Here is an 11,797-nt window from a genome sequence, read left to right on the forward strand (position 1 = left end):
AATAAGGCTAAATAGGACGGCAGGTTGCAACTACCAGTTCACCCAAACTGGTCTGAACCGGCAGCAGCCCACCACTGGTTGTAATGGAGTTTCTCAAATCACATGCCCATCTGGGAAATAATGGCATCATGCTAAGGGGCATTTTGATTCTTGCCTCCTTTGCCTCACTACTGAATGGGTGCTTTGGTTATTAAGGTTGGCAGCCCCAGACATAAGCATCTTTGACCGCTTTCTATCAGAAACAAGGCAGAGGTCTCAATTTTTGATCGGAAAAGAAAATACAGGACTTCTTTGTTTACAATTGATTCTTTTCTCTTCCTTGCTTCCTTTGTCCTTCAACGTATTTCCATATTAAGCATCCTCTAGCTCACCAGGGTACACTCTGTTAACATAAGAAGAAACCTGGGAGCTCTGAGTTCTTGATTAGGATGTTGCTTACTGTTAGCTTATTTTTCTGAGCTGGTAGTTCCTTGATTGGGATATTATTTACTTGATTATTGCTAGTGTTAAATCTTGGTGTTAATCTCTCATCTGGATGTTGATTGCTGGTTTTGGTCTTTTTATTTCCTTTTTAGCTTTTGGGTTGTCTCTTTTGAATGGTGTGTAGATATAGTTGATCTCAATGTGCCTGTTGATGGCTGATTGGTAAACAAAAGCCTAATCAAGAAACCTACCAACACTGACAGAGTTAAGCCACTAGTATATAAAATGAGAGCAAACTATTGTCTAGTTTGGTAATGAAATGCCTGCAAGAAAACAACCAAGCTCAAAGAGCACCAAGGATCCCACAAAAAGAAGTCTTCTAGTTAGAAATTGTGTAGTTAAATGTTTTCTGTTGGCTTCACCTCTGGAGATTGAAATTTGAATTTTCCTTCTACTTACTACTGATGCTTCCACAAGTGCCCCAATATGTAGAGAATATTATAATAAAATGAAGGAGAATTAGCAGCATCTTTTGTCCTTTTTTAATCGTAACAATTTAACCCGCCATCCCGTCCACTTTATACACTGTAGCAGATGTAAATTTAAAAACAATTTATAATAATCTGAATATGCCTCACTTCAAGTTACAGAAAATACTCCTGTCCTGGTTCTACTACTTGGATGATTTATTTTGCTCCTTTTAAAATGGTACACTGTAAAGATGACCATTTATAAAGCTATTCATGTGTATTGCTAAACAATTATGCAAACCATATTGGGCTATATTTTATGCATACATACCAAATCATCTGGACTTTCTGCACTGAGACAACTGATTTGGGCAAAACTGCCTTCAACTGCAAAGTTATGGCGAATGTGTTCTGGTAACACATGCTTCTCAATCTTGTTTGGAAGATGAGACCCCAGGAGAAATTCATTACATAAATCCAAAATCTTGACATTAAGATTTACTGCATCCCTGCGCTGTAAATAAGGGAAAAACATAAAATAGATATTTTTTCATACATTTCATAATATGTAAATATATTAAAATACTTACAGAAAACACTGAAAATAGTAGCATCCATAAATTTCACCAGCAATTAATACTATGTGCCGGTTGAGGGCCAATTTGTAAACAATAGCCTAATCAAGGAACCATCAACATTGACAGGGCAAGCCACTAGTACATAAAATGAGATTAAAACCCATTCCTTTCCAGCACTGATGACATTGCCTAGTTTGGTAATGCAAGAAAACAACCAAGCTCAGAAAGCATAATATTTAGCGTATCTACACTAGACAACTTATGGATCCAACTGGTTTCCAGCAAATGCTTGAGGTGTAACACATGTGTTACGAGAACTGAGGCAGCTGATAATGGGTATCAGGTCTAATTCAGAGTGATGGTTATTACCTATAGAGCCCTTTATGGCTTGGGTCCTCATGATTTTCAGGACCGCTGTACTCCACGCAAAATGCATACCAAATAGAAATTGGTCAAAAATGAGGAAAATTTTCTTGGTGGCAACACTGTCACTCTGGAACTGCTTGCCTCCCATGTTGTAACCTATCCAGAGTTAACTTGTGGTGAGATGGGCAGCAAATAAATTTACTAAATAAAATAAACCAATAAATAAAGTCAGGATTGTCCCCACTCTATTCAAATTTAAAATTTATTCTAGAAGTATGAGTGATATGAAACACTGCAAATGGAGTTGATGGCAGTATGAAGATATACAACGTAACAATTGTTTTTAATTGGCTGTTTTTTCATTATTGCAAGCCACCTAGTTAAGGAATATGTGGCATCAAAATGACTGCCTACTTCAATTTTTGTAAATAATAAATACCTGTTCTTCATTCAAATGAATACCACTGATCTCAAAATCAAACATGAAAAGCTCTGCCACTCGCCTAAAAGAATAAAATTCCATTGTCAGAAAATGTTAAAAAATAAACCAAATGTTACAAATCAAATACTAAGAAGGGAATTTAAGTCATGCAGGTACAAAAATTATTCAGTTCAACAAAGCTTACGAAAGTTAAGCAGCTACCTACTGCAGCCTACTTGTTTCTTTATTCATAGCATCATATGAAAAACAAAGATGTGTACAATTTGTGCTATTATTTAATTGCTGTATTTGATAGAAATTCATTTAAAATTAAGACATGCCCCTTCAGTTTTATGACTATATATTTAGAAATACAGCACAGCAAGTAAATATTGCTTGTTTTAAGTTAGCATGCAACCTTAGTTATCAGGAATATTATAGTTACTAGAGAAATACTGCAAATAGATGCCAGATAACTAAACACAACAATATTATTGTTTGTAATTTATTGACTGACAGATGATGCTGGAAACAAATAATCATTTATATGTATCTATCTTTTAGATAATGGAATATGCTTCTTTATACGTCTTAGTTAATAGGACAATAAAGTAATCTGAATTCAAAAGAGAAGAGATTATTCAAAGCACACATAAGCACACACCTTCCATCTATCAGCTCTTACTTAAATTAATCATTTTCCCTGTGATTGCGTGATGATCCCAGGAAAAGGTGTAACTTTTTAAGAAGTGGCAAGCAGGTATGACACATCCATCTACACTCAGAATCTAGTTTCTTTTTAATTGTTTAAAAAGTGGCTTATGCTACAGGTTGCAACTGAATAGGATAAAATATACAGTAGTCTTGATTTTGAAGAGGATCTCCTCTTCAAAATCAAGACTGCTGCATGTTTTATCCTATTCAGTTATAACCTCTAGCACAAGCCACTTTTTAAACAATTAAAAAGAAACTAAATCTGCCAAAAATTAAGGCAACCATACTTCGTGGATCAAACGAAACATATTATTTCATTTGATCTGTATATACCAGTGGTGAAATCCAAACTTTTTTACTACCGGTTCTGTTAGCGTGGCTTGGTGGGCGTGGCAGAGGAAGGATACTGCAAAATTTTCATTCCCACCCCACTCCAGGGAAAGGATACTGCAAAATCCCCATTCCCTCCACTCCTGGGGGAAGGATATTGCAAAATCTCCATTCCCATCCCACTCTGGGGCCAGCCAGAGGTGGTATTTGCCGGTTCTCCGAACTACTCAAAATTTCCACTACCGGTTCTCCAAACTGCTCAAAATTTCCGTTACCAGTTCTCCAGAATCTGTCAGAACCTGCTGGATTTCACCTCTGGTATGTACATGGCCATATATGTGCATTATTTCATTGTCTTGTTGGCCAAATTTTTATACTAGGTTGAGTATAGCCTTAGTCAACTATGGTAAGAAGCATACAGGAAAAGGAATACAAAAACAAAATGTCAATCCTGCCTCCAGAAAAAAAACGGGAAAAAAAAACCAGAACTAAGCTAAAATAGAAACCAAAAATAATTTAAGCAGTCCAGAGTAATCAAGAATGCCAAATATGATCAACAAGATGAAATTTTTGAAAGGTTTCTTTGTAATCAGAATTGGAAGTAGGTTTTGAAATGACATTAAATGATGCAGTTGAAGAAAGGAACGGCTATCAAAGGAGAAAAATGGAAATAATAGGGGTATCAATGCAAATAATAGCACTTGCAAATATCCATTGTTTAGTAAAAATGCTTCAAGACTGGAATAAATAATGCATTCATAGATATTATACAGCGTGAAACAAATTCACAATATGTTCTATAGTAACGTGTGCTGATCTAGTGGAATATAGTATTCCATATTCACTTTGAACATTACAAGAAAATTCTTACTGTATCAATTAAAATGTACCTTGTTTCAGGGTCAAGAGAATCCATAACATCTTTATCAATTAACAATCTTCTCAGACTTTGACATAAATCTACATTTGTGTTTAATCTAGAAATATAAAAAATATAGTCAGTATTACATTTACGATGAGGTATTATTAGTTTCTGTATTTTCTTTCTTTATAAACTCATTCAACTTCAGAAAAAGTTATCACAGACATAGCCAGCAGAAAGAAGACAGCAAAAGCAATTTACATCACAAATACTTCCCCCCCCAGCATTCTCCAAGGTATGTAAGCAGGGATGAAATGCTCCCGGTTCAGACTGGATCACCCAATCCGGTAGCGATGGCGGCAGGTGATTCGGAGAACCGGTAGCAAAAATCCCTGCCCCCCCGGCAAATAATCAGAGGCTTTTTTTTAAAAAAAGCATTTTTTCTTCAGCCGAAAAAATGCTTTTAAAAGTAAAAAAAAGTAAAAAAAAGCCTCTGATGATCCCACGGCTCAGGTGGGATTGTCAGAACCCTTTAAAAGCATTTCTTCTACAACCTCTTCGGCCAAAGAAGTTGTAAAAAAAAAAAAGCTTTTAAAAGGCTCCTCTGGCGATCCCAGCTGAGTTGCCTGATCGCAGAACCTTTTAAAAGCATTTTTTAAACAACCTCTTCAGCCGAAGAGGTTGTAAAAAAATGCTTTTAAAAGGTTCTGGCGATCAGGCAACTCAGCTGGGATTGTCAGAACCCTTTAAAAGCTTTTTTTCCTCTGGCGATCCCAACTGAGTTGCCTGATCATCATAGGCTTTTAAAAGCATTTTTTTACAACCTCTTCAACTGAAGAGGTTGTGGAAAAAATGCTTTTAAAAGTAAAAAAAAAAAGTTGGCCACTCCCACCCAGTCACATTACCCCCCCACACCTGTTACTACTGGTTCACAGAACAAGTAGTAACAAATTTTACATTTCACCCCTGTATGTAGCAACTTATTAAAATGATGAAGAAGGCAACAGGAAATATAATCCTAGAGTGATTCCAATCTTGGATGTTAATGTGGAATTACCATATTTTATACACTCACTTTTTGCAGAACATCCGCATGATATTTTCATCCAATTATTCAATTACTGCCTTCCTGTGTTTTCTCTCTGATTTTTCCATTTTTTTTAAGGCAGGAAAAAGTATGGCTTTTGGGGAAGCAGGGGCAAGAACACAGAATGTAAGGGAAATAGACTACTTTACTTTTTTTCCCCTCTTCCTTTCTCTCCCTGGGTTGGATTTCAGTAAACCAGTATACATGTAATGGTAAGGTAGACCTTTGTTTTATGCAACTTAAAGGTCTGGTTCATGTATGATTAGGGCATAATGGATTGTTTCACATATTGCAAAAAACAAATCATACTTGTTGCCAATCACTATGTGTGAACAATATAAGAACTGATTAATCTGACAAGCAACCTTATAGTCCAGCGATGGCGAACCTATGGCATGTGTCCCAGAAGTGGCATGCAGCGCCCTGTCTGTGGGCACGCGAGCCGTCGCCCCAGCTCAGCTCCATCATGCATGCGCGCATTCCTCCTGCTGGCCAGCTGGTCTCCGGGTCTCTGCCACACATGCACAGGGATGAACTGCATGCGGGGGGGGTGCTTATGCATGCATGGGGGGGTGGGCCGCATACGCAGGCCCGCACACGCATTGCATTTTGGTGGTTCAGGCGCTTTGGGCACTAGGTCTGGAAAAGGTTAGTCATCACTTTTATAGCCACTCAACTTTTTTTCAATTACTGAATATAGTTTCAAGAAACATATATTAGCTCTTATAATTCATTATAAAAACCTATAATTTCACTATGGCTTTTCTTTTGAAATATTTTTTTTTTCCTAGTAGACTAGACTTTACTTCATGGGAATAAATTAGAATACCTTGCTATTGATTAGTGAGTAATAGAGGCACACATTCTACTTTGAATCAACCTCAATGATTATAGAACTCATTAAGAAATTGTATAAGACTATTTCCAGTTGTATTGCCAGGCACAAACAATCTGAACCATTCATGAATAGATTCAGGCTATAATTTTATTGTTTATCACCTATGTTATAAGAATCTCACCAGACTGCTTGCCCTCCCCTGGGAAATGATCAGATAAGGCTTTATATTTCAGGGAAAGTCACACTTATGCCATTTGTGGCTGCACAGTGGCTCCAAGTTAGATCCTTGCTTGACCCCCCCCCCCTTCAATCTGGCTGGCAATTCCTTAACAAGTTTATCCATCCTAATATTAAGTAGATTTGACCCTGCTTAGCATTTTTTAAAACTCAGCCAATGTTGTTAGGTGCTATTTTCTGCTGTCGAGTTATCCATCACTGCAGCACAGATTAACCAGACAAACCAGCTTTCCCCAATCTGAGCACCTTTCAGGTACACCGATCTCAGTTCCAAGTATTCTCAAATAATATCCAGGCTGCTTAGAAACATGGGGAGGATAAGTTTCACACATCTGGAAGATAATTGTGGACGGTTGATACAAATTTTAAAATATTGAATGAAGCATACTTTTCTACCATAGTACCAATGCTTCTGCAGGCTTCCTCAGCAGCATCTCTGAAAGCAGGATCAGGGTGGGCTATTTTCACAAAATCAGCCTGTTACAGTAAAAAAAATATGAAAGCACAAAAAGATGAGAAAATATTGCATTGTTTGTAAAAACAAAAACACCAAAGTATTGCTAATTGCAATAAACATTGCACATGATTTGAAACGTTCATATATGAGTTTTCAAAGAGCTACAACTAAAATTATTCCTTACCTTAATATTTCTGTAACATAGTTGAAGAAAAAATTTGTAGATTCATTGTTCATGACAGTTTCAAGGCAAGACTGTATACAAGACCAGTAAATGTTCTACCGTAAATACTGTCAAGCGGCTGTTTGACAATATGTACATGCAACAGATAACAAGTTCTAACATATGCATATCTATTACGGTATTTAAAAAATCTGGGGGGGAAATCTTTAGGCATGAAACGTAACCTGGGGCCAGTTATTCTCTCAGCCCATAATATCAGATTCAGACAACAACTCAATCAATCATTTCTTGTTACTAGGTTGATACCCACTCACCCCAAAAATGTGAACCTTGCACTTGTGGGGAAATGATAGGAAAACCCCCCTGAATGATTCAGAACTAAGAAGGAATGAAGAGAAGAACATATTACATTAGTATGTCTCCTTGGTAATGGTGATGAAAAGATAGCAGAGAGTAAAGGTAAAGGTTCCCCTCGCATTTATGTGCTAGTCGTTGCCAACTCTAGGGGGCGGTGCTCATCTCCGTTTCAAAGCCGAAGAGCCAGCGCTGTCCGAAGACGTCTCCATGGTCATGTGACCGGCATGACTCAACGCCAAAGGTGCACGGAAAGCTGTTACCTTTCCACCAAAGGTGGTCCCTATTTTTTCTACTTGCATTTTTACGTGCTTTCGAAACTGCTAGGTTGGCAGAAGCTGGGACTAATAACGGGAGCTCACCCCGTTACACGGCAGCACTAGGGATTCAAACCGCCGAACTGCCGACCTTTCGATCGACAAGCTCAGCTGTCTTAGCCCCTAAAACAGTATGCTAAAAGAACAAATGTTTCAGACTGTGTAGAAGAGCAGTCTGCTGATTGCTCTACTGCAGGGGTGTCAAACTCACGGCCCACGGGCCAGATGTGTCATGCGCTGGCAACACCCACATCCGGTTTAGCAAAGGTAAAAAAAGTCACGTTATGTCACGTGATGATGCGAGTTTGACACCTCTGCTCTACTGTATGAAAGATATGTCAAGAGAAACAAAAGTATGTTTAAAGTAAGTAAATATAGTGGGATAGTTAATGACTATGTGTGGTAAATCAGGATGATCAAGAATAGATGGGTGCTGAACAAAACTGGACTGAAAACAGACGTGAATGACCACTGTGCAAAAACTACATTGAGGTGATTTGATTACATAGAAAAAAATGAATGAAACCTTCCATAGAAGCATGGGTTTGTACACTAATTTATAATTATTTCATGTTACATTTCAGAAAGTTACAGAATTCAAATTAACCTAGAAATATACCAGTATCAATAGATTAACAAAACACAGTTTCAAAGATGTAATATTGTCTTACCAGATCTGCTACTCTACATAAAGCATCAGAGAGCTGATCAAAAACCATTACAACCTCTTTCCCAGGAGGTGTAAGGCATGCTTTTTGGACCAGTCGTTCTGCTTCTTGCAATGAGTTTTTTTGAGCTTCTTGAAATCCTTCTGGACAATTGAGTTCTGGTACACCAAACAGACCCTAAACCATAGAAAAGAACATTATCAACATATTTTTAAAAGTGTAATATTCTATTCTACAATAATTTTAGAAACTGAATATGATGAACCAAAATCCTATTGACTATGTAATTTTGCCAGGTAAATTACAGTAATACAGTATGAATCAAAAGGATAATTACATTAAGCGCAACTCCTTTGCACATTTTCCCAAGTTCTCAATCAATTTTGCTTTGGAGCCTAAATTACTTTTTCAGCATCTAATTCTGAAAATTTAGAGTTTGTTAATCTGGAGTGTTCCAATAACCTTCACATAAATCGTTCCCAGCAAAACCAGTCCTCATAGTCACAATCAAAAGGTCAGAATAATATTCTATCGTGTCTGGAGTGTTGAGATCTAAGCCAATATAGACTTATGCTGATAGTAAATGAATGTTTACCGACAAATAGGAATTAAAAATGAAATCTGCAAATCAGAAGTTTGTCCCCCATTCTCACATAACATTCTACATTTATATACATTGATATTTTTTGCAGTCCAAACATGATATCCTACTTCTTAGGCTTTTTCTTTCTATTCCATTCCTTGATAATTTCCCCATTTATTGTCAATATTTAGCCACTGAGATATATTCATTTTTGTACTGGATTCTTTTCCTCCCAACCTCAATTTTTTTCTTTTCTTTTCTTTTCTTTTTTGCAAAACTTGGTGTCTCTTAAAACTTCTTAATTCTCTTTTTTTATCCAGAAATTCTCTTTTATATCTGGATGTTTACTTAGAAAATTCAAGAGGTTGTTAATAATTAATCAATTGGAATCAATAACTACCATTGGAAACTGTAATTTGATTTATATGAATAACAATAAATTACCAATTACTGGTCATTAAGTGAATTACCTACAGTCATTAAGCACAACATTATTACAACTTGTGACTTACTGCTGGCTTCTCCATTAATTTTGCTTGTTGGATGCTGGTTATGAAGCCCACAAATGGAGATACTGCAACCATCATAATTAAATGTGCACTGGTTGCAATACACCCAAATGGTGAACATGTGATTGTGTGAAAGCTATGATGGTCATAAGTTAAAGGATCAGTTGTAAAGTTATTTTTTGCAGGGCTATAATAAGTTTGAGCAGCCGTTAAATAGAACAGCCATTAACCAAGGACTACCAGTACTGTACTATGAAGCTAACCATCTAATTGGGTTCCCAAAACTCAGCAGTGGAAAATGTGATAGGTTAATTTAGATTTTAGTGTGTCCTATATCCAATCATTAAGCTTGAAGTTGATGTTGAGAATAGCGGACAGTAACAAAGGGCAGAAAATCAGCAGTAACGACTGAGCAGTAACTAAGGGGAAAATATTTTGTCCCATATGTTCCAAAGAGCTGAACTGAGAACTCTGGAGAAAGTGAAAGAAATGATTAACATTTTTTTCTCGCTTCTTCCCACAATTTTTCAGGCATGTCCTTAAATGAGTATGTGTGTCGGATAAATGTACTTTTGCCATTCACAAATATGTAACTTTGGATCTTTTTCCTCAATAAATAAATGAACAAGCATAAACTTTTTGACTAATTAGTTTAATTGGCCTAATTTATTTATTTAGTTTTAGGACTTGTCTGGAGAAAGGGTTTCAAAAGGGTTCACAAACTTTTAAGCACTACTGTAGCAATCGCTGCCCACTTGAAAGCGGTATTATATGAAGAGTTGTAAAATAAAATGTGACAGTATATTGTCGTGCATTTAGCTTTCCCCAATGCTGAGAACCACAACCTAGCTTCTATCCAGAACACCACAAAATGATCCTTAGCATCCTTGAGCAACCTGGGCAGCCTCCAGGTGTGATTTTTAATTCCCAGAATCCCCTAACATAACTAAGGCCAAGAATTAAAAGCCCACAAATGTGATGAGATTCAGATTGGGATTGACTGTTTTAAATTCCAGAAAGGCAGATTCTAGTGCACCTTAGGAAGAACTTTATAAACCATGTCCATTTTAGGACCGTGATGGTGAACCTGTGGGCACACGCGCCATCACCAGCTGCTCTCCTGGGTTCCGGTGCTCCGGTGTGTGCACATGTGTTCCAGTTTTGGCACTTGGTGCCAAAAATGTTAACCATCATTGTCTTAGACGATTATATGTCAGGAGAGCTTTCATTCTTCACTTGTCAACAGATTGGGTTTCCAATCGTTTTAAAATATGTGTCCCAAAGAGAGCTAGCCTGGTATAATAGTAAAGGTGCTGGCCTAAAAACTAGGAAATTGTGAGTTCTTAGTCTTAGATATGAAAGCCTCAGTGGGTAACTTTGGGCCAGTCACTCTCTCTCAGCCCAACCCACCACACAGTATATGGATAACAGTTCAGTTCAGTAACAGTTCAGAGAACTGTTGAATCAATATTAAGAGTATTGAGCATTCTCAGAATATTGAGAAATCAATACTGATTCAAAAGCACAAAAAAACCCAATAGTGACAAACGTGCACATCTGCCTGTCCTTGGAAAGGAGTCGAAAGGCATAAAAAAATGCCAAATCCAATCTGAACATCTGGCTGACCATGGGATGGCTCATAATAATTAAATGCCCCTTTCCAACTCTCTGAACACAGCACCTCCAACTTTCATAATAATAGTAGCCATTAAATCATATCTGCCTATGCTTGAGAATAGATGGATAAAAATGCCACATCCAGTCTAAACATCCGGCTGACTGTGCAACAAACCAAACCAAATAATAATGGTAAACCCTTCCAGCTCTCTAATACAGCATATAATAAATAGTGGTAATAGTAGTAGTAGTAATAACAACAACAGCAAAAACAACAACAACTTTCGAATACAGACAGATCTTCACTTGGAACACAACGCGCCAGATATCAGAGTTGTGGAAAACCAAAACGTACAATTTATTGACATCGCGGTACCAGGAGATGCCAGAGTTGAAGAAAAAGAACTGGAAAAGATCATGAAATATTGCAACCTAGCCATCGAAACTACATGGCTGTGGATGAAACATGTAACAGTGATACCCGTTGTCATCGGGGCACTTGGTACTATGTCCAAGAATTTTATAAGATACATCAACAAATTGCAACTTCCTGCAATAACACCAGCAAAACTGCAAAAAACTGTGCTACTTGGAACATCATATATCTTAAGGTACTTGGTTGATATCTGGGACCCTGGCAGCAATCCGTATCAACCATCAGCACCAATCAATGGTATTTGTGATGCCTTTTTGAATGTTCAGTTGACTGAGTTTCATGTTTAATGAATAATAATAATAATAATAATAATAATAATAATAATAATAATAATAATAATAATAAT

General features: G+C 37.0%; 1 protein-coding gene across 1 annotated transcript in view; it reads right to left on the reverse strand.

Moving 5' to 3' along the window:
• Positions 1–11,797, reverse strand: part of MIPEP (mitochondrial intermediate peptidase) — a 60,215-nt gene that overhangs the window by 46,900 nt on the left and 1,518 nt on the right. Inside the window, exons 2-6 of the mRNA XM_058185816.1 lie at positions 8,310–8,483; positions 6,715–6,803; positions 4,193–4,279; positions 2,277–2,340; positions 1,225–1,407 (exon numbers count right to left, since the gene is read on the reverse strand). Coding sequence (XP_058041799.1) covers positions 1,225–1,407; positions 2,277–2,340; positions 4,193–4,279; positions 6,715–6,803; positions 8,310–8,483 — 597 coding nt within the window. The remainder of the gene's footprint in view (positions 1–1,224; positions 1,408–2,276; positions 2,341–4,192; positions 4,280–6,714; positions 6,804–8,309; positions 8,484–11,797) is intronic.

Source organism: Ahaetulla prasina, chromosome 5 (genome assembly GCF_028640845.1).
Source record: "Ahaetulla prasina isolate Xishuangbanna chromosome 5, ASM2864084v1, whole genome shotgun sequence".
NCBI lineage: Eukaryota > Metazoa > Chordata > Lepidosauria > Squamata > Colubridae > Ahaetulla > Ahaetulla prasina.